The sequence below is a fragment of the Haliotis asinina genome, chromosome 7 (genome assembly GCF_037392515.1).
Source record: "Haliotis asinina isolate JCU_RB_2024 chromosome 7, JCU_Hal_asi_v2, whole genome shotgun sequence".
Classification (NCBI taxonomy): Eukaryota; Metazoa; Mollusca; class Gastropoda; order Lepetellida; family Haliotidae; genus Haliotis; species Haliotis asinina.
In genome coordinates, this window is record NC_090286.1 from 26057212 (window position 1) to 26082427 (window position 25216).

General features: G+C 39.3%; 1 protein-coding gene across 4 annotated transcripts in view; it reads right to left on the reverse strand.

Moving 5' to 3' along the window:
- LOC137290956 (uncharacterized) overlaps positions 1-25216 on the reverse strand; it is a 109384-nt gene that overhangs the window by 62594 nt on the left and 21574 nt on the right. For 3 of the 4 annotated variants that reach the window (XM_067822182.1, XM_067822180.1, XM_067822181.1), the window contains exons 3-5: positions 9453-9547; positions 8251-8268; positions 3201-3317 (exon numbers count right to left, since the gene is read on the reverse strand). In XM_067822182.1, the coding sequence (XP_067678283.1) occupies positions 3201-3317; positions 8251-8268; positions 9453-9547 (230 nt within the window). The remainder of the gene's footprint in view (positions 1-3200; positions 3318-8250; positions 8269-9452; positions 9548-25216) is intronic. The other variant, XM_067822183.1, reaches the window with a different exon arrangement.

Consider the following 25216-nt stretch of genomic DNA (forward strand, 5'->3'; position numbering starts at 1 on the left):
TCTCTTTGACAAAATGAATCTTGATTTGCGTAAAAATTAATCTACGTTTTTCCTGATCAGTCAGGTTTTGAGATTAGCTGGGTCGTTAAAACGTTTCATCAGGACTCATGTAACTGAAGGAAATGGACGTTCAAGAACAAGTTTAAGAGGTGCCGTTGCCCATATGGAACAGAGACACACTGTGCCATAGACGATCAATAAAAGGAAACTTAACGAGATTCCCATTAGAAGACCTTTTTGTGAAATCAAAGAGTGAAATCAGTAAAACCTTTGTGGGTGAATATGATAATATTTGTATGTGCTTTCCCTTTAGAATCACAATTTACAATAAGCAACAAGTGGCTGTCATAGGGTAATACTAGAGGAAAAGCCACACTTGAACATACTCCGTGCCGCCCAATGATACGACCCTGATGCTTGGATACACCATTGGGATCTGTTTGGGAGAGTTCGTTTGAAGGTTGCATGCCAAACACTGCACCGGTTTGACTATGTGATGTCGGTGCACGTGTAAAACCAAACCAAACCCGTTTAGTGGGGCAGCAACCAATCCAACTCGGTACCCCTCCTGCACCCATATCTAACAAGGAAGACGTAACGGTTTAGTGAGGCAGTATATAATCCAAGCTTGCTCCCCTACTGTACCTATATCTAACAAGGAAGACGTAACGGTTTAGTGAGGCAGTATATAATCCAAGCTTGCACCCCTACTGCACCTATATCTAACAAGGAAGACGTAACGGTTTAGTGAGGCAGTATATAATCCAAGCTTGCTCCCCTACTGCACCTATATCTAACAAGGAAGACGTAACGGTTTAGTGAGGCAGTATATAATCCAAGCTTGCACCCCTACTGCACCTATATCTAACAAGGAAGACGTAACGGTTTAGTGAGGCAGTATATAATCCAAGCTTGCACCCCTATTGCACCTATATCTAACAAGGAAGACGTAACGGTTTAGTGAGGCAGTATATAATCCAAGCTTGCACCCCTACTGCACCTATATCTAACAAGGAAGACGTAACGGTTTAGTGAGGCAGTATATAATCCAAGCTTGCTCCCCTACTGCACCTATATCTAACAAGGAAGACGTAACCGGTTAGTGAGGCAGTATATAATCCAAGCTTGCTCCCCTACTGCACCTATATCTAACAAGGAAGACGTAACGGTTTAGTGAGGCAGTATATAATCCAAGCTTGCTCCCCTACTGTACCTATATCTAACAAGGAAGACGTAACTGTTTAGTGAGGCAGTATATAATCCAAGCTTGCTCCCCTACTGCACCTATATCTAACAAGGAAGACGTAACCGGTTAGTGAGGCAGTATATAATCCAAGCTTGCTCCCCTACTGTACCTATATCTAACAAGGAAGACGTAACCGGTTAGTGAGGCAGTATATAATCCAAGCTTGCTCCCCTACTGCACCTATATCTAACAAGGAAGACGTAACTGTTTAGTGAGGCAGTATATAATCCAAGCTTGCACCCCTACTGCACCTATATCTAACAAGGAAGACGTAACCGGTTAGTGAGGCAGTATATAATCCAAGCTTGCTATCCTATTGTACCTATATCTAACAAGGAAGACGTAACTGTTTAGTGAGGCAGTATATAATCCAAGCTTGCTATCCTATTGTACCTATATCTAACAAGGAAGACGTAACTGTTTAGTGAGGCAGTATATAATCCAAGCTTGCTATCCTATTGTACCTATATCTAACAAGGAAGACCTAACTGTTTAGTGAGGCAGTATATAATCCAAGCTTGCACCCCTACTGCACCTATATAATCCTTGCTGCACCAGTACCTCACAAGGAAGACCTAATGTGGATACAGCAACTCTGTGTTTGTCCAGTAAATATTACTGCGAGAATGTGTTCTTGCTTCACTAACATATAATGCATTACGGTCTTGCTTTTGCAGTTCCCGTCGACTAATCTCCATTTGAATTCCTCTCAAACAGGGTTTCGTCATGAAAGGGTATCCTATATTGGTCTTTTATAATGAGGTTATGATTGATTGATAAAAACACCCAAGGTCACTGTCATGTTAATCCTTGCATGAAGTGCCCCAAATCTGATTATAATGTGTATCATACATGCTACATGTAGAGGTATAAATGCGTTACTAAACTTATAGAAGTGTGAGCCTTCTGGCTGATATCACAGACACAAATGAAATCAATAACCACATCCTTCTCGAAGCTGCGGTAATAATGGACCTCGTTAAGAACAATGGATAAATCTTTCAAAATCAATTTTCAAAAAGAACAGACTGCACCACAAATGATTAATGGGGTCATTGAGATCCAAAGACTATCTGTTTCATTTAAAGCATACACACTATGGCACGGTGGCCGTACATTAGCTTTCAAGCATGGGTATATAGCGTCCAATTTTCTATCTACAACAGAACGCATGGTGTGGGAATAAGAAATCGATGAATCTCTCTGGGTTTCGCAGCGGAACATAAAGAACGCAGTGTTTCGGACACATCCTGTTGTCATTTATGTAAACTACACTTCAGTTTGGCTAGGAGAAACTTGTTTTATATAAAGAATTATGCATTTCGACAGCACTCCTTGTCTTCAAGTGGTTAGTGGTATGTATTTTGTTTTCCGGTTTGTGACATTTCGACTGTACAACACTGACGTTTTACAAAATAACGGTTTGTATACATGACATCTGGCAATGTGTTGACTGCTGTTGGTTGAATGTGAACATATACCCAACGGTAACTAGTTTAAAACGCCACAACGAAACAACTGCCTTTGTCAAGAGTATACATGAGTAAAAAAGCAGCCACGACATCTCCTTCTTTGCTCTGAAGAAACAACTGGCAATGCTTACGAGGTGTGCAACTGCTAAAATTCTTGCGCCGATCAAGATCACGATATGGCCTAGGGGGTGGGTGTGGGGTGGGTGGGTGGGTGTACGGATGGGTGCGTTTCATAATGACCTGTAAAGATCCAGGGTAGAACTGATCATCAATAACCCATACTTGCCGTTAGAGGCGATTAACGGGATCGGATGGTCAGACTAGCTGGTTGACACATGTCATTGTATTCCAGCTGCACAGATATATGCCAATGCTGTTGACCTGGTCCAGACTTGATTACTTACAGAACGCCACCACATAGCCGGGATATTGCTGAGTGCGGCGTTAAACAACAACCAACCAACCTTTTCCAAGTTTTTTACCTTTCTCCATGCAAGTAGCGTTATCCGTATCCAACTTAAATCCTTCCACGCAGGAGCAATAAAAGCTTCCATCTTGAGACTGTTCACACAACTGACTGCAACCAAGGTTCTCGCAGTCTGAAACATGACGTTACATGTTTCATAACACTGGCCTCATCAAAACAAAATCGTGGTGTCTGATTATGGTCTAAGGAAACGATAGCATTTGAACATATGGGATGAGTTAACAAAAGGCTGTGGTGTAGAGTTTGCAAAAGCACAACGGTTACTTGGTAATTGCAATGAAAGTTCTGTGCTGAAACACACACGTTAGGTTCATCTGGTTTGTCAGAGGAGAAACATGATCTAGTGGAAATTAATATATAGAGAGAAAATAGAGAAATGTCTTTGACAAACATATCACACCTGTAAACGTAGAAGCTGTTGAGGATAGTGCAGGATAGTGTTAGATTGTTTTCCCAAACCACGTGTTAATAACTTCCCATAATATAACGATAGACTGATCGAATGCATGGCCTCTGCTTACTTCACGGTAGCTCTGGCTACCTTAGACATAGTGTTGGGTTGTTTTCCTAAACCATATATCAATAACCGCCCAAACGATTACGACAGACTGATCGTAGGTCTGAAGGCCTTACTTTTATGGTAGCCATGACTACCTAACACATAACCCAGGTTACAGATTTAAACCTTTATAACTCATCAGGCACCTGCCCGTTAAGGTATCTGGGATAGGTAACTTGGGTTCTACACAACGTTATGCTACGAGTCAATTTGTCTGGGTCAAATTAATTCTTAACGTTTTGCACTTCCCGTTGATATATGTATGTTACTTAGCATGAGTCGAATGAACCTGCTGGTGACACGCATGGGGTATGAGGGATAACTAGGGATAAAGTAAGTGATGTTTGGGAAACAATGATAATCACTTATAAATGTCAACACGATATCACTGTAATATCACGGGACATCACTGTAATATCACGGGACATCACTGTAATATCACGGGACATCACTGTAATATCAGTGACGAGTTACTTTTCTTTCTCAATTCCCTAGACTGTACACTGCCAATTAGGCTTTAAAAGGTTAACGATCACAAGAATACTCGTTCCGGCTACCCATTCACTGCTGGATGGACTGATACAAAATAGTCTTTTGTAGGATACATGTAAGACACCGCCGAAGTCCCAGAAACTCAGAGGATGCCAAACCCGGTCATCCTTCCAACTAATTTCAGACAATGAACTTTACTCAAGTCCAACTGCGATCATGGCCGTAGTAAACCATGATACGCATCCCTAGTTTCAGTAACAAAGAATAGGACCGTTTAGCCATTTTGACTGTGACACTGGACTACGCTCCACATCTAACTGCATGAGTACACATGCACTGTAACCTCTCCACCGCCTACAATAACATTTTCTCAAACATCGCATTTATAAACTACAGTCAAAAGACAGCAAATTAAGTACTTGAAATTTGAATTAAAACTTCATCATTCATCAGTACAAACGTTCGAACAAAAGCAGTTTGTTGGTAGATAAATTTGCCTGGAATGGTCCATGCTAAGAATCGAATCTGCAATGACATGATCCCGCCATTTGTGGGATATTGGACAATCTCCCCCTATATATATTCAAAGAATTCTAAGATGTCCAGAAACTGTTACTGTATTTGCATTGAGCAATATTTTATCACTCTGTGCAATATTTTATCACTCTGTGCAATTTCTTATCACTCTGTGAAGTTTTATAATTATGTTTAAATATAAAGAATATATATTCTTGGATTGTTGACAAAACATCAGTACTTTTTTATTTCAAAAATAGCATAGCTAACTATTTTTTTATTTGGGAAAAATCAAACAAAATCAGCAGAGAGGCTCAGTCTTTTACTCTTCAGTTACAAGCCGTAGTAAAACAGGCTAGCTATTCTCGAAACATTGGTAGCGCTACGAACTTCTTAAGCCCATTCTTAACACATTGGCTACGGTGAAAGTTAAGAATCTTTAGCTCTACAAACGTTTCAAGAATAAAAGCCCAATTTCCTAAAACGCCACGCTGATTGTAACTGAGATCAAGCTGAGACAAGTGTCGTGGCCCACATCCGGCTTTGTGTGAACAGTTGCTCTACACCGGTGCTTTTTTTCTGTCGAGGTTTGTCTATTCTCAGGAAGCAATTATCATAACCGAAGGTCTAAAGTTTCAAATGATTGTTCCAGAAGCGACTGGAACGGGGTATTGAGTGCCATCATATCCAGATAGTGGAGGTTATTGCTAAGTCTGTTACCGGCATGTCTGGAACATGACTGTAGGTTTCAAACTATTGATGCTTGTTTTAGAAACGACTGAAACGGGGCATTGAATACTATCATATATATATATATATATGATATCCAGATGGTGGAGTTCATTGTTAAATTCATGACGCAGACGGTTTGTCTGAAGTTTCAAATGATCAATACTACTATGAGGTATTGTACTTAAACGGGGCTCCGAATGCATTTCCTAATGTAGGGGATCATAGGTTTGTCTGACCCAGATTATTTCAACTGACAAACCCGATCAACAACCTTATACGTCCAACAGCTATGTTAACATTGCGACCTTTATTCGCTAGTTTTTTCGAATTTTTGAATAAAATGGGAAGAAAATATTCCAACTAGACGAACCTGATACCTATAATTATCTCTATACTGCAATGGAACCAAATTAGAACTGGTAAAACACAGAGTCGTGTCTTGTGAAATACAGATAGAGCGAATACTTCCCGAAATACGATGCAGCCATTGCAGACTTAATTCAAGGACCAGTAAAACACTCACAGGTAAACTTTGTGGAGAAACGTTTGTCACAAAGTGGCAGAGAAAGATATGCTCACATCGCGAACACCTGGTGTCACCACTGATCAATACATATGCTATTTATGACAATATTACCTTTCACTTTAAACGGGATCAGATTCGGCAGATAATACCGCCAGACTGTTGTCTGGACGTTTTGAATCAACAGAGAGATACCTTTGCGATTGACCGACACGAACATGTGCCATCATCATTCATAAATAGCCATTTGGCCACAGCGCGTTGTCAGTGTTAAGAAGCATTGATTACCAACAACAAGGACACATATAGATTGAGTGTTAGTGCAGTGTGTGTTATGATGAAGCACTAAAGAAAGAAAGAAGTTAAAGTGACAGAAGAAACACTGTGAACACATTGAGGAAGCGCTCAACAAAACCCACTGACGCACGCTTTCATCGCAATACACATGATGGCTTAGCCAGCGCTAAGCCTCTGTAGCTCACCTGACAAGTTTATAGAATGTTAGCGACATCCATATGTATACAGAATCTAACAAAATTATATTATTTAAGGATCTGATATTGGGAATTTTTACTAAAGGGTATGATATTGGCGTGATACTTTTTGAAATCCAAACGGACCTCAAATAAGAGGTCGGGTAGCCCACAGCTTATGATTTCTGTCGATTAAATATGACTGTCATCATGTGCACCTATTTTGTTTGTTGTTCCATGTTACATATAAGTAATGAGTAGGTTTAGTTTTACGCCACAGTCAGCAATGTTTCAGCTATATGGCGGGCATATAAGTGACGTTCATCAGGATCGAGAGTGATAATCATCCAGGTTGTGCATGTCACCTGACCATGTAATCGACAATTATATGAAGATCATATACAGGAATCCATGCCCAAGACCACCACAGGTACCGTTCTGGTCAAATATTCGCCTTCCTCACTGAAGTGAATAACCGTCTCTACCGGAGATACGGCAATTCATGAGGGCTACGAACCATAAGATCAACGTGAAGGCCATTTACTGTTACACTAGACTTAGCGTGAAGGACTATGTACTAAATAGATATATCTACTTTGTGGAAACAATATAACATATTATTTTCCGACCATTATCTGAGGTTCATTGACAGAACGACAAATGATGAAACAGATCAATTTTATCTGGCAAAATTTTAGAAGTAACGTATGGTGCCACAATGAAACAGGAATCTCTTGGACATGCATACGTGTTAACTTGATGAACCAGTGGTTTCAGTGAGATGAAGAAACGGATCATGACATGAGCTCGACTTGTTTTGCGGACAAAATTACTAAATTGTGGACCAAATGCTCATGATGCTCAGGAATGCTAGTGATGTGCATGTCCTCCATGCAAGAGGATTTTCAAGACCAGTAAATGTAGAATGTCCATGTTTAGTGTGTGCATTAAATCACTTCCAGTGTACACTATGTCAAACTTTGTTTTGACAAATATTCGGATTTCATGATAAATTGTGACTGGCTCCCTTAATTTTGACATTTGATTACTTTTCAAAATGAAATTTTCAAACCTTCATAGATTCACCAATCATGTCTAAAGGCTTTAGAAATAAACTCTTAAGAGGGATTTATGTCTTTTCCGTACACAGTTTAACAAACATGAATTCGGGTATTTTTAAGAGTTCTAACATTTATAGCTTGAAATCAGCCAAGGCCATTTTGCCGTCATCGCTTCACGTAAGACTAATAAATCTTTGATCATCCCAATAAGCTTGTGTTTCATACACTGATATATTCATACACTGATGTAATCATACACTGACGTATTGCTACAGTGACAGAATCATACATGACGTATCCATATGATGACGTATTCACACTCTGACGTATTCATATCAAAACCCTTCTAAGTCTCACATCTATAGGTATAAATAACAAGTTTTACTAAAGGCCGATTTTGTCTATTACCAAACCTGTGTTTGTCATGGTGAGTCCCATTGATATCATTCACAAGGGACCATCTAACCTAGAATGAATGGGAGATTTAACATAAGGGCTGACGGATGACTAACACACTGCATAAGCTCAAATAGTCTATGACCAACGAACTTATGTATGACGTTGTTTAAACACACATGTGACACCCAATGAAAAACACATGGACAATACTCATTTCAATAAGAGAAAAAAAACACCACATTTGAAAAAGGCAGCAATTAACAAAGCTGCCGGTGTCTCATTTGTCTTACCTTCGGGCATGGTTACAGCTGTAAAAGAACGTGTTAATAGCAGAGGGTGAATTGGAGATCTGTAAATATGTCGCCGAGAAAGACACAGTTTTCTTATGAGTATTGGTTTGATGCATTAACAGAAGCTTGTTTTGTTTCGTTTTGTGAATTTGGAATGAAGATCAGGGTTAATGTATTAGGAATACGTTCAGCTTCAGCCACAGTAAGAAGCTCCATGGCCAGTAGAATCGTAGCCGACTTCAAAGACCTGGGTTCGATTCCCCACTGGGAAAAAGAAATCATGAACCGCCTTACGCTATATCTGACTGTGATATTATTGAAGTATACCTAAAGCGGCGTTAGGCTGCATCCCTGCTCATTCGTAACGATTGCTAATGAGTAAGTTTAGTTTTACGCCGCACTCAACAATAATCCAGCTATCTGGCGGTGGTCTGTGAAATTTCGTTTCTGGACCAGACGATCCGGTGATCAACAGCAAGAGCATCGATCTACACAAACATGTATGACAACAAAGACTGACCACTCGTTAGTCGCCTCTTACGACAAGCATGGACTACCGAAGATCAATTCTAGACCGACTATTCACGGGTGATTGTTCATGAACATGATAACATTATATAGATGAGTATAAAGACTCATTTTTATTTCCAGGTTCGGACCTGTCATTTTCTCAAAATAATCCATGCAAATATAACCGTGTATAAACTTGGTACCTAATGTCCGGAGACCAATTGTTAACACACAATGTAACATCTAAAGTCAAAAAGCAGAAATAGAACCCACACTAGAGGATCTAAATTCGTATGACAAAAGATCATGCTATCAAATTATCACAACATTGTGCTTGTGCTTCAAAAGAATTAGGACATACACACACACATTTTTAAAAACACACACACACATACACACACACAAATGTACAATGCTATCGATGCAAATCCTGCATGGTAAGACAAACGAAGACTAGACATCGAGTTAACAAGATTTCATTGTAGTAAGGTTGGAATGAAGTGACAAAAGAGACATTATGATGTTAACACTTGTTTTTAAGATGAATATTGAAGTGAAAATAAAACTTTAATGCATTTTAAAGACCATTTTAACCATTTAAGGAGTATATAAACCCTAACTCAGTAACCATGTTTGTTGGATGTTCATGACATCGGAACTATACACCTTAAATGGTTTCTCCAAATCCCTACCTTCATTGAAGGGTCTATCAGTCTTCAGGTGACACTTGCTGCCTTCATAGCCAGGCGGGCACTCACATGTATTTACCAGGGAACCGTAGAAATATCTGCAGAAGAAACACAAGAGTATAAAAGATATCTATCATGTATATCTCTCAAATACCCTGAAACTACCTAACACAGTTACCATGTAAGTTTAATTTTCCTTAAATTAATCGTGGAGCATCTTCAAGTTACCTTTCATATTTCGTCCATTGTTTTCCCTTTCATAAAACAATTTAATTAAAGGTCACACGAAAATAGTGTGCAAATCTTAATGATTCCAGAATGACTAGATGTCATGTGAAATTCCACAAACCTAATCATCAATTCTTTCCAAAAATGTAATCACTGAATCACGAAATCTGATTTAAGGTATAACAGACTGTAACGAATCTGAATGCAGATGCAGATGTTACGAACAGTTAATTCTCAATGAGTGGATACAGTTGATATTGTACGGTTATCTCTCATTTGACAAATATATTTCACTTCTAAGTTCGATATACTGAAGTCGAGGGCATTGTTTTCAGTGAACAAAAAAATATCTTGAATTATTGTCCTGAGGATGGTAATATTTGTAACTGGATGTACCTGCATTTAGGTAAACAAATTAATGTATTTGCTATAATAATAATAACAATAATAATTCAATAGTAATACAAATACAGTGCCAAGGAAGGCGTTATCAACACATCGGCCTTGTACCACCTCGTTTCTTCTTTAAACTCAGCTACAGTCCCTGGGGATTCGAAATAATGATCCCGGAATTTAACTGAAGGCAAGGTCAAGGCCTGTGCTTACCCAGACTCGATTATCTCCCAAAACAGATTCTATTGTAAACAAATGGCAACATTAATGAAGAAATTTATGTGAATGAACTAAGAATCGATGACACCGGGTGTTTACAAAAACCATATTCTGCTCTACCGGTTGCACAAGCTATAAAATGTTAATAAATGCTATAAATGTTTCGGTATAATTGCCTCAAGTACCGTTACCTGACCAATCAAGTAGACATGCTACACTCGAAGCAACATAAACGTACGCAGTCAAGTGGAAGTTTGGCAAACAATTCTACACATATCGGTATATTGGTAAATAAATGCTCCCAGGTCTACACATCTGCAGACCTTAACTGGGCTGGTCCACGCTATTCAATATTTGGCTTTGATGGTAGATCCAGACATTTTTCTATTGGGATTAATAAAGGCACAATAATCTAGGCGGTTCAGCATTATTACTGGAGCAGAATTTCATATTGATCAAGATACGTGCCATTAAATGTTTGGGTAAAGTTCATTAAGATGCGATGCGAAATATATGATCACAACTTTTAATCAGTTCCCACAATTCTGCAAGTACGTGTTTGATTAACAAGATTGCGAAAAAAACCATCAAGCACGACCCTTTCTAATAAAACATAAACCTGCTAACATACAAAGTGATTGGAAAAGAAACTAGATGCCGTTATCCATTTAAGCATCCTGGATCATTCTGGTATTTGTACTTTCGTGGACAGTTAACATAACCTCTTTAGACAACTCTGATCATAAAATGCGGTGTGCCTGGATGGTTGCCTGAGTAATTATGAGTTCGCACTCGCTGTTCATACGTACTTAAACAGATGTTCTATGAACTTCAGCTGCTCTGGCACATGTCGTATCCGTGTCATTCAAGAACTACTTTGCTTGCGTTTTGTAGATCAGTGGAACACTTAATTATTGCTCAAGTTATACGGTATATTTCTTGCCTTCACATATGGTACAAGTTCTAAATCACAGTTCTCAGTTCCTGTCGACGTACAATTATTTCCAATTTGCAATGCATCTGATGAAACAGATCGGGCTATGCTGTATTTCATACACTTTCCGTCTTTGCTGATGACAAGAATGTTGTACTGAATTAAGTGAGCGAGTTTAGTTGTATGTCAGTTGTAGCAAGATTCCAGTAATACCTCAGCGGGAGACACCTGAAATGGGTTTGTGCCCATTTAGGGAATCGAACTCGGGTCTTCGGAATGACGAGTGAACGCATTAACCACTAGGCCACCGAAACTGCTCGAATGAATCCTGTCCACTTTAAGGTTTACCAAGCCCACTTTGAATTACGTCTTTATGAAATCACATGCAATAGTTATGTCTATTTTGAAAATGATGCTGCAGATTTAACTTTCAGTTATGTCATTTGAGTACAGTGGGGCAGAGATTCACTGATGCTATATCCATTCTCTTTGATCAAATCATATAAAATCATTTAGAAGTCTCACGCACAAGAGAATCTGTTACGGCAAATAATCAAGAATAATTGTTTTCTGATGTTGAAGATTTATATTGCAACTATGTGAGTGAGAATAGTTATACGCCGCTTTTATTAGTATTCAAGCAAATATCATGGCACTGGACACCAGAAATGTACTCCTGACATTGCACCCATGTGGGGAACGAAGCAGGGTCTTCGGTGGGACTACCCTACCACCCCTAATCACACTGAACTATGTTTGGGTCTCTGGCCGCTATATTGTAATCGAACTGCAAATAAAGAACTGCAGTCATAATGAACTATAGTAAGTGGTCTCTCTCCATTCTATAGGTTAGGAAGAAAGATAAGAATTTATGAACGTGTATAAAACGTTATGTCAAAGCAATTAAAATATTGTAACATTAAACTGTATACAGCCAATCGCATAGCGATTGACGAGAGACGGTACGTTTACATAAGCCCACAGAAACGCATAACTAATTCAAATATACAGCTATACATACGCATAATTTTTTTTATTTTTTAAAACTCAGTGATATAAAACATGCCTTTGGATAAATAAAACGCCATGGCAGATTCTGGCACAGTAAAAGGCGAGGTCGTCAGATAATTTGTGGATACTCAATTATTTTTTTCTCATTTTCACAATCTCAAATGAGTACATTAAGAGAAATTTCTTTCAACAAAATACTTACCACCTGCTATACAGTCAAAACAGAATGTCTCCATTTTAACGAGTACGTGCCTTCTTATTCAGAGTTTATCTACTAGTCATCTACTAGTATCATTTTGAATTGCTGGAAGTACAGTTTTGGTCACACTGTTGACAGCGTTTACTAATCGATAGCGTCCATTATTGATCATGATATCAGTCACTGAATTGTCTGGTTCAGAACGTAGGCTGAGGCATCAGCAAAAATAATTATCACAAACTCAGTTTAGTGTCATTGAGGTCGGCGAGAGTAAGTAAGTAAGTAAGTATGTATGTATGTATGTATGTATGTATGTATGTATGTATGTGTATGTGTGTGTGTGTGTGTGTGTGTGTGTGTATGTACGTGTGTGTGTGTGCACGTGCGTGCGTGCCTGTGTGTACTCACGCATGGATTCGTGTACGAGAGGTAGATAAATGACAACCAAATCAGCAAGCCGGACCACTCGATCCCGTTGGTCCCCTCAAGCATATCTCACTGAAGACCGATATTAACCCTGCAGTGGTCATTTTGTGTCAGGCAGAACAGGACTGGGCAGGACAGGACAGAAATTCATGTTTCAGCCAGCGTATGACTATTTGTGACGTACGCCACGCCTGACTAGGTAAATAACGTGACAGGAGAGTAAATGATATGAATTTATTTGTGAGAATTCCCATTTCAACGGAGGAGTTACGCGTTTTCATTATATTTGAACAGAAAACACTCAGAATCCATTAAACCATGGCAAGCATAGTATCTAGTTCATAAATGTTACGACTATGTTTATTGTGTTATCTTTGTTTAATGCTGCACTCAGCAATATTTCAGCAATATCGCGTCTTTATGAATACACAGTGTACATTAACAATCATTTCATAAACATTTGGCTTGGTGTATACTGACATGATATGGAACGTTGCGTTATTGAAACAAATGAATGTGAACAACATGCTGTTCATCTTGCTTTATGTGTAATACAATATTTGAAGCCAATTCCACGTGCCCACCGCCGTGACATTGCTGGAATATTGCTATAGCGAAGAAAAAAACAACTAAACTGACATACACACGATGACAGTTTACCAAACGAAGCATCGAATCCCTTAGACTGATAATTAATCTCTTAAATGAACCTATTTTACATGAAAGCATACGTGACGAGCTAACGTGAGTGAGTGCGTATGGTTTTACGACATCTTAAGCGATAATCCAGCAATATGACGGCAGGGGATGCCAGAAATGGGTTTCACACATTAAACCCATGTAGGGAATTAAACCCCGGTCTTCGGCGTAACAAGCGAACGTGAATGAGTGAGTATGGTTTTGCGACATCTTCAGCAATATTCCAGCAATATCAGGGCACGGGACACTAGAAATGGGTTTCACATGGACTCTTTAACCTACCGTCTCAAGTGTCTGAACATTATCTCAATTTGGAACTCGCTGTTCACCCAACTGCCACATTGGTTCTCTGATATAGTCAGCATGCGCTGGTGTCAAACTAATCTGAACAAGTTATGTTGTCTGACATCGAGCACCCACTGCCCTGTTAGAACTAATTGCGGTTTGTACGGCAGCCATGACAACTCATCTTTCGGACACGTAGAGTTGCAGTCGCTTAAGTAATAAGTTTAAATGATAATTTCTCAAAGAATATGGATAAAAAGAACACGTTATCCCTCCAACAGACTGACGAGACGATGCACATACCAGTTTGTCTGTTTAAAGTCTTTAGACTGATAGTATAACTGTACGTCCACTGTCTCAGCATTCAGCACAGCCTTAGAGCAAGGCAAATTAACACCCTGTTAACAGTGCCAGGTGAATATTTCATCGTTCAAGGGAAAAGGGGTGCTGTCAGTGGACTAATCTGCTTCACAGTCCCTGAACCACATTATTTTCCCTAACTCCAAGCCCTCTCTGCTATGGTAAATCCTTAAATGAAGCAAGTCTAGATTTTCTCACGATCTAGTTCTGAATATCTCCACTGGGCTGCTTTTCAGCTTAAATGGGTTTATTTGTTACAATGATTATACACATTAAGGAACTAAGCGTTAGCCTATATTTTACCGTCCACAATAGAGCCCAGCCCTTTTTGCAATACTAAAGCCCCGAATAAAGCAAGCCTAGATTTAACAGGGTATTGAATATCTTTTCTCACTGGTGGTGAATTTCCAATTTAAGAAAAAATGTTTGTGTCTATCAAAATTATATAATCAGAAACGTATGTTTTCAGGTTGGGCGGAAACATGCCGCTCGCTTGGTGGTTTCAGCCATATGAGTGTGTGAGTTGGGTTTTACGTCGCTTTTAACCAATATTCCAGCACCAGAAATGGGCTTGACACATTGTACCCATGTAAGGAATCGAACATCGACCCCGGGCCTTCGGCTAGCGTCATTTGAATCCCGGGTCTCCCCGGGGCTCCAGTTTATTTGGGTTAATTTGTTACAATCAAAATTATAATATTCAGAGGCTAAGCATTAGCCTATCCATGGACAGTCATGAACGTTGACGGTGAAGGTGAAGGCTATGATGGTTAACTGTCTCCAAGTGTAACGCGCACACCTCGCATCGCGCATACGACATGCCCTGTCAGTTTAAGGTTGGGTCGTCCGAATCAGCGCACCTAGCGGATTAGTGAAGGGAAGATAAATTGAAAAGATCACCAGCTGATAAATTCTAACATGATCTGTGTCGATGTCGATGTTTTTAATGTGTTTCCAAATGCAAGCTTCAAATAACTTTGGATTAAAAAGCAAACACCACAGTAAAAAGTTAATGTAGACATTGCTAATTGCATGGCTGATGTTTGATTTACGATTAACTTGCCTCTGCGTGTATTTGTGATCGGCGGAGCAGCATACGTTCCTCTTTACGCAAGCATTTGATGTTATCTCTATTTGATAGTGATTCCCTAAGAGCATGCTTTTGATATAGTTTGAACAAAAAATATGCTCATTTGTTCGAGTGTAATGAATTTGGTAAAGATTTGTCACTTTTATTTACAATGCACAAAATACCTACTTCAAATATCGTGTACACTTCATGTACTGATGGTATACAGTCTCCCATGCATTTATATCTTTTCCATCTCAATGCATGTAAGGGGCTGTATGGTAGCGCAGTGGTTAAAGCGACGCTCGTCATTCCGAAAGCCCGGGTTCGGTTCCTCACTTGGGTACAAAGTGTGAAGCCCATTTCTGGTGTCCCCCGCCATGATATTGCTGGAATATTGCTAAAAGTGGTGTAAAACCCACCTCATTCATTCATACATTCATTCAGCGCACATAGAGGGAGGGACTGTTTACTCTCATACATATTACCAGCTCCCACACATCTATAATACAATATAAAACACAAAAAACAACTTGACACCTCAGGCTGTCTGGTCACCCCACAACCTTGCCCCATACCTAACAGTTACAGTCGGTGATATCCCATCGCCATCCCCCAACTCCACCACCCACCCCATATCTCCACCACCCACCGTATATCTCCACCAACCACCCCACATCTCCACCCACCACCCACCACCCACCACCCATCCCACATCCCTGTTCGGTTTCCAGAACACCCAATATGACACAGGTAAAGATGAAACAATGGAAAGGACAAAAATATTCTTTTTTATTTTGAACATAGTTTTGTAAATTTACAGATCAAAGATATCCTTCATAAGCATATCTGAAATATTATCTCAACATTCGTTAACACGTCCTCCGCTGGAAACAAAGCACGAAACGTTGACAAGTATATTTATTTAAGTTTCAATCTTGACATATCAGCTTCTCCCGCGGTGCCATTAAGGATAGGAGCATTCAAATGAATGTAGATATAATCAAACGTATTTAACCCCACCCTTCCATAGTACCGTTATATTGTTGTTATAACAGTGATGCACCAAGTGCAGACCTGTAGTCATTTACAAGATGCGTTATCATTGTTGTCCTCGCATTGTGTAATATTGGCTGTTGCCAGAGCTGTATTGTTATTTCAGAAGCCAAACATCTGATGCATGTCTGGGAAGTGTCAACATCAGCAGTCATAAAGGTTCATGGTAACAGGTTGACTTAAAGATCATTAACCAAAACCTTCCAAAATATAAGGGCTTGTTTTATATGCGCATGTGAGTGGGCTTAGTTTTACGCCGCTTTTAGCAATATTCCAGCAACATCACGGCGGGGGACACCAGAAATGGGCTTCACGCATAGTAAACATGTGGGGAATCGAACCCGGGTCTTCGGTGTGAGTGATTGTGTGAAGATCGTTAGCTACACGCCGCACTCAGCAATAGTCCAACTATATGGCGGCGGTCTGTAAATAATTGAATGTGGACCCGACAATCCAGTGATCAACAGCATGAACATCGATCACCGCAACTGGGAACCGATAACATGTGTCAAGCAAGTCAGCGAACCTGACAACCAAATCCCGTCTGACCACCCGACAAGAACAGTCGCCTTTTCTGTCAAGCATGGGTTGCTGAAGAGTATATTCTACCCCGTGACCTTCACGGGTCCCCTCATTTGAGAGGTCTCACTGGGAGCTTCATTGTGACGTTGAACATGTTTTACGTTTTTATTGAGGATAAGTTACACTTCGTGTGTTTAATCAAAGGTAAACCTTCAAAGTTAAACGTAGTCCAAGTTTTTTTCATATGTTAAAAACAAATTCCGATGTTATTGGGTTTATGGGCTTATAATATCCTAAAAGTTAGAAACTTTATCTAATTGCCTGTGTGGCTGTATTATGAGGAGACAGAATGGTCTCGTGCAATCAGGCATTCCAGCCACAGCGTACGACGTGCAGTGAATATCCCCAACTCGCACCAAACACCTGAACATAACATGTAACAGTGAAAAATATCCCGAGGTAGCAGCTGTTGTGCGATTTCAAAAACATATGGAGATCCAGCCTTCAGTGCTCTTATTCGGTTACGATAATTATACCACACAGAAGGTATCCTGACCCCAAGCAATATTTAGCCGTCCGGACAAATGACAGTGAAGACGTAAATGTAGACTTGCACAAGTCTCTAAAGAAATAATAAATTACATGAAGCATTAATATTCCTGACGGACTGGTGTATTATCCGTTTATCTAGACTTGCCTCTTTAAAAGCTAGAATTACAATACACCAATGGACGTAGCACTTAGTACAGCTTGGAGCAGGCTAGGGTAAATGTAGACTATCTATCTATCTATCCATCCATTCATCTATCCATCATCTATCTATCTATCTATCTATCTATCTATGTAGTAACAAACAAACCCATATAAAGAGAGTCCCAGTGGGAATGGGAGACCGAGGGAGACCAGAGATTCCGACTGCAGAGCACAGTATTAACAGAAGCTGAACCTGAGGAAATGTAGACTTGCTTCACTTAAGGATTTAGGGCAGAAGGAGAATAATGTGGCTCAGCAACTGTGACACACACGAAGTGAACGTTCTGTCGGTATTATGAAAATTTGAAAATGATCGATTCTTGAACATATCGTAGCAGAATATTTTGTTAGTTGATAATATTTTTTAAAACTCCTGTTGCATAAAATAAGAGGTTGGCTTCTGTTTGGGTATTTTGCAGTTAAAAATAATATTTTTGAAACGCTCTGGATCACGTTGATTGGATCATTGTGTTTCTGGCCGAATCTAAGCAAATTTTGTTCTTTAGTAAGCTTTACTTTTATATCCACATTATTGTTAAGCCAGTGTTCAAGCTTATGCCAAATAGGAGTAACCTTTCTGCAATCATAAAAACCCCATAAGAACAGCTGCGAAAGTCATGTTCAGTGTGCTGCATCTTACAATGTCTACTACGTTGGTAAAATATGGTGCAGTTTGTATTGAAACCATTCAAGTTTGTTGTCTTTAGGACGGAATAGTGTAAAGTATGGAATGGAGTTTTGATTGGAATGACGGAATGGAATTTGGAATGGAAATATATGGAACTGGGCAACTGACAGCCTCCAAACATAAATGAAATTGACAGTTGTTAGTAAACGGTTTGGGGATCCTTTATAAGGTTCATACTGTCATGTACCACATAGGGTTCATATTGTTATATACTACAAAAGGTTCATACTGTCACATACATCACAGGGTTAATACTGTCACAGACCACACAGGGTTCATATTGCCACATGCCACATAGGGTTGTATTGTCATACACATCAGAAGGTTCATACTATCTCATACCAAATGGGTTTTATTCTCATATATATCATAGGGTTCACACTGTCACATACCGCATAGGTTTAATACTGTCACCCGCTACATATGGTTTTATTGTCACACACATCGTAGGATTCATACTCTCACATACCAGATAGGGTTTTATTGTCATATACATCACGGGGTTCACACTGTCACATACCGCATAGGGTTAATACTGTCACCCGCTACATATGGTTTTATTGTCACACACATCATAGGATTCATACTCTCACATACCAGATAGGGTTTTATTGTCATATACATCACGGGGTTCACACTGTCACATACCGCATAGGGTTAATACTGTCACCCGCTACATATGGTTTTATTGTCACACACATCATAGGATTCATACTCTCACATACCAGATAGGGTTTTATTGTCATATACATCACGGGGTTCACACTGTCACATACCGCATAGGGTTAATACTGTCACCCGCTACATATGGTTTTATTGTCACACACATCATAGGATTCATACTCTCACATACCAGATAGGGTTTTATTGTCATATACATCACGGGGTTCACACTGTCACATACCACATAGGGTTAATACTGTCACCCGCTACATATGGTTTTATTGTCACACACATCATAGGATTCATACTCTCACATACCAGATAGGGTTTTATTGTCATATACATCACGGGGTTCACACTGTCACATACCGCATAGGGTTAATACTGTCACCCGCTACATATGGTTTTATTGTCACACACATCATAGGATTCATACTCTCACATACCAGATAGGGTTTTATTGTCATATACATCACGGGGTTCACACTGTCACATACCGCATAGGGTTAATACTGTCACCCGCTACATATGGTTTTATTGTCACACACATCATAGGATTCATACTCTCACATACCAGATAGGGTTTTATTCTCATATACATCACGGGGTTCAAAGTGTCACATACCACTTCAGGTCTCTTTTCCACATAATTCATAGAAATTGAAGTCATATACCACGTATGCCCTTTAAACATCTAGGCAACTATTGGGTTATGTTACTGAGCTGTAGCTGATATGTCATATTGCTGTTATAATAACTTTTATATTATTGTATGTCATCTGTCATATACAGTTTTCATATTACTGTATCTTATCTGTTATATAGTTGATACTGCAGTAATTTCATTTTACTACAGTTGATCTGTCCTGTCATACCACGGTACTGTCATTTTAAGTGGGTAATAATTTATGACATGACAAATTGATGAATAATGAGACAGTAGATGAAAATGTAGAAATCGGGGGGTCTATGGTTTCATTTGCATGGAATATTCACTTCTTGTACTTCTTTCGTGGTTGACCGACAATAAGGACAATTTTCAGATTCACATTTACAGATAACAGTGATATTTATCAATGACTGTTGTGTTCAATTAAATGTACACTGAATTTAGTATTGCTAGTACTCAATATTTGAAATGCGGATTCAAATTTGAAATGCTGAATGTCCCCACTTGCTTGTAAACATAAAATAATAATCTACATTTACATTTTGCAAAGACTGCACAAACTAGAATTTTATGATTTAAGGTAACATGAACAATTTTGAGTCATGTGCTTAAATAAAATGGAGCCAGTTGGGTCGTCACTTTCAGCTTGTGTCTTTGTCATTTCATAGTACAAGTTTCAATATCTGCATAAAATCAATATATGTTTTTTAAAAATTCGTAGAATGAACTTGAACTTAAAATCAATAGTTTTTGTATTCAACGCAGCTGGCAGCACTACTTCTATGATGGCGATCTGTGAATAGTCTAGTTTGGACCAGACAATCCAATTAATTATACCATACATCGACCATACTGATCCATCACCTCCTGCGATAAGAATGGGTTGCTGAAGAAAACGAGCCTTCTCAATAAAGTAATTTTACAAATTACCAAAACATTGTAAACATTATAGAGATTGCTTGTTTTGTTAAGCTTGTTGTTGCTTACATGTTTACATATGGATCAGTCAAGTGCGGCGTGCGTTATATGTGTTGTCAAAACACTCCCTTATTTCAGTAAGTGCCAATGAGGTGTGAAACTGGTATATCCATTTGGAACAGACACTGTGAAGGATTCGTATAACAGAAGTTCCAAACGTATATAAAACACACGCCGGGCTTCGTTTCGACAGCTGGGTTGTCGTTTCGATCGAGTCAGTTATAAGTAAATGAAATAGTGAATAGTTCAGTCGTGATCGATTGAATGAATGTAGAACAAAGCGAAAGATGGAGTGAATGAGGCTTTAGAGGGGAGTGGAGGATTCAGTCAAAGTGAATGATAGAGTGAAATTAAAAGAATAGAAATAAAAATAAAATAAATAACTATATAAAAATAAATAAAAAGAAAGAAACGCAGTTGTTAAACTTTGGTAACATCGCTTGGAGATTATCTTATTTGCATTCAAAATGTCTGGTTGTATCGGAGGTGATTTAGGTAGACTAAAGCATGGCCCAAATACCGAAAAGGCGGGCGAAACGCAAAATCGCAATCATGCCGGAGCGTGGCGGGGAAACACACCAACATGAAATGAACATGCAACATAATAGTTGGGCTATGAAAAAGATGAGGTTTCGTATGTCTTTCATCACAATCCTACAGCAAGTGAAAAGTGAAATCGTGCGACGACTGACAGAAGTCCGGCGCACCAAGGTCCTCGCTCGGTGTCCTGCTGCAGGGCAAGTTTATACAGGTTTGCAACATACATGACAGACTCACAGCAATCTCTACCCCTACATCTATGCCATGATTGCATTGGATTTCAGTCTAGACAGTGAGAAACTTTCTGACTGATAAGCATCATCGGCGATGAAGTCAATGTGTCAAGGTCACAGCAGAGTATGGCGACAACGGCGGTTATTGATTCCATGACGAGTCACGGTTTCAGCATCCGTGCAGACGTCTCGGGGAAGGTTATGCTCACAACTGCACACATGAAGTTAGCAGGTTTTGGTGTCGAAGTGTAATGATGTAGACCAACATCTCCTATACCGGCAGAACAGACTTGGTACATCGAGAACAAATACTAGGCGATACGTTCTTCTTAGTATGCAACAACCAGACGTAATTTTTCACCACACGCCCAGATTGACAAGAGCCTTTTTTGTGGAAAAACAACATTTATGTATTGTCATGGTCCTCATGATCTCCAGATCTAAACTTTCACGTTGACTTATTGGGCGGCTAGAGTCCTTGAATGGGTGACCGTATTCGGCAGCTTGGCAGAGAGTTACTGGGACGAGAGTTTTCCCCCAACAGCTGTGATGTATGAGATCTCACCTTAGGCAAATGAGTTTGTTCGAACTTGCCTCTGTTCACCCAGCAGTAAATGGGTACCTGGTGGGATAAGTCAAGTGATAATTGACCTGAATACCGACCTCGCGCCTCAAAGGCAGTTTGGGATATCCGGGTAATAATCAGACTGTGTGTTAGCGCTGTGAGAATGTGCCTTGTACATGGAAAAGGCGCATAATAAATTGACAATGATTATGGCAATTATTATTTTTTCATGTGATAAACCTCGGCCAGGGACAATGAATTAATGTATTTAAGGATTGACTGTGTATTTCTTTCGTTGCATTGAGGTATGAGACTAAAGAAATACACAGTCAATTCTTATAATTAGATTCAACAACAAATACTATAGGTTTTCAATAATATTTCTTTAAACATAATCAAATTCATCGAAGCAGGTATCTTTGTTACCTCCGATTAACAATTTCGGCTTAAGAATTCGGTAGTAATTCTATTCTTTAAAGAGGCAGGTCTAGATAAGCATATATATGCAAGTCTGTTAGAGGATTGTTTCATTTTATTTCGGAAACTATCATTTAAACCATTTTAAAAATTATACAGACTTGCGCAAGTCTAACAACGCACCAACATGAACTACAACATCTGAATTCACCGCTTCCACAATTCACCGCTTCCACTATTCACCGCTTCCACTTTCGGGACAAATAGTTCTCATGATCTACAGCTAGTTGTACATGTATATTTGTAGGTGCTCAGCGAATGGGAACTACTTGTTTTTATTTATAACTGTGTTCTCGCTGAATGTACGCAAATTAATAATGTATCAGACCCATGTTGTTCATGACAACCCATGATCAGTCATTAACCAGTCCTGTTTAACCGAGTGTGTCGGTGAGAGATGTATGTCACTTGTGCAAGACGATTGCCCAAGACTAGCAAACCATGCAAAAACATTTGTCAGGTGCTTTTAATGAAACGTTGTTTCTTGGGGTGTGTAGAAAATTTCTAGTTCCCTATACATAATGCTGTTCGACCACTACTTAAACACTTCAGCAAATTCATGTATAAATACTCACCCTATTTAATAACCGGTAAAGTGCTATTTCCAGACCCACATGTCTGTTATCTCATACGGTGATATGCATGCATATCTTACAAAAAACATATCGTAAGATCCAAAGGGAGCCTTCAGCAAATCGTAATTGACGGGCCTTAATTACTGCTTAGGCAGTCTAGACCTGCCTAATTATTCAAGACTTGAGTTGGGGAAATTTCATCATTGGTCTAAGCAGGATTATATTTGTGAAACAAAGCATTGCAGCACATTACAGTAAAGCGTTTAAGCTTGTTGCAACAATATTTCAGCGCGATACGAGAATGGATTAGAAAATCGAATTCGAGTCTTTGACAAACTACCAAAAGGATTTAGACATAGGATACCCTTAACACGACGGACAGACAAATCGAGAGATAGATAATTACATAGACAGTTAGAGATGGAAAGATAGATAGTTTTAGCAATTTCACAGCGAGGGACACCAGAAATGGGCTTCACACTTTGTAACCATGTTTGGAATCGAACCCGTATCTTCGAACGCTTTAACCACTAGCCTACCCACGTCGTCCCTGTCAGTATAGAACGCCCTAACCTTAGCGTACAGAACTTGTTACTGACTTGCGCTTGTCGCTATACAGATAATAAATGCTGAGTGATGACTAACAAAAATGATTATATACTATCACTCTGCCCCATCAGGCAATGAACTGTGACACGGCTCGACCCACAGTTGGAGAACGTCGCACAAAACTGGCACAAAACTGACGTAACTCTGTCATCCATCTTGTTTATGGAGCAAAGGAGCGTCGTGACTATTTTTTTCTACTTCGTATGTTTTAATCAGTTATATATAGATTGACAATTAACATACTCGAAGACAAATCTGGTTTACACAAATGTATCGACTCTGAAACGCAATGGTATGGTTGACCAAACAGACATACAGCCTCAGTAACATGCAGGCACTGTTTTGTGCATAGACAACGTCTTTATGGCATGCCACAAAAGGCGACTAACGGGATCGAGTAGTCAGGCTCGCTGACTTGGTTGACACATGTTATCGGTTCCCAATTGCGCAGATCGATGCTCATGTCGTTGATCACTGGATTGTCTGGTCCAGACTCGATTATTTAGAGACCGCCGCCATATAACTGGAATATTGCTGAGTGCGGTGTAAAACTAAACTCGCTCGCTCGCTCGTCTTTATGGCAATGGAGACGACGGATCGATGTAGATCAAACATGATTGATTAATAGTAAAACTAAACAGTATGAACGAGTAAAGAGAATGTAGCATATATATTGATTAACTGCATTACACGTCTAATATGAAATGATAATTCCCTCCACTTTCTTTTGAAAATACAAAATACCAGAAAAAGTTCAATCCAACGTTGAAACGTTATTCACGTGAGAACCCGAAAGGTCATCTTTAAGGTCATCTCAGCATCCGTAAACTTTTATTCGTGCAAATATAGTCACAATCAAACCGATTTTGTAAAATACACATTTTAAACTGCTGTGTTGACTAATGATGTGGTAAGTTCAATAAAGAATAACTATTGGACCATTTATCAATCATCGATGTACCTGCTACACTTGTACTTTATGAGTAGAGTATTAGGAACCATGGATGGACTTTTCATCGATACGAATACCTATCAGTCAATGTCTCACCTCTCAACAGCATGGCTCGCCAAACAATCAGTGTTGATTTATTTTGCGTAGAGATATAGCGGTAAGATAACATTGTTCCCTTTTCAGGTATTGTATTTTGAATTACCTAGATGCAGGATGATTATGCTTGTTTTTGTGATACATCCTCAAGTCAAGGACCTGTACTTACATTGTCTATGATACCGTACTGTCTAGATTACACTTCAGTTTAGTGTTGGGATATATAGCCAACAGATGCAAAGTCGCATAGTATGAGTTTGGATTTTGAAGGCACGGTTGAATCTGGAACCTGTACGTAAATGGTTGATAACTGAACAGTATCTCTAAATATTTTCTTTCATGTATTAGCAATGTTCCCCTACCTCAGACGCAAAGATGCTAAGCGGTGGTTCATATTCTTTACCTAGCTTGAACTAAACCACGCATACACGTACACACGAACACACGCACACACATATGGAATAAAATTGTGGATTTCAAACGTATTTGCCTTTATCTGTTGGCTCAAAAAGACATACTATGACACAGACACACACACACACACAGACACACAGACAGACACAGACA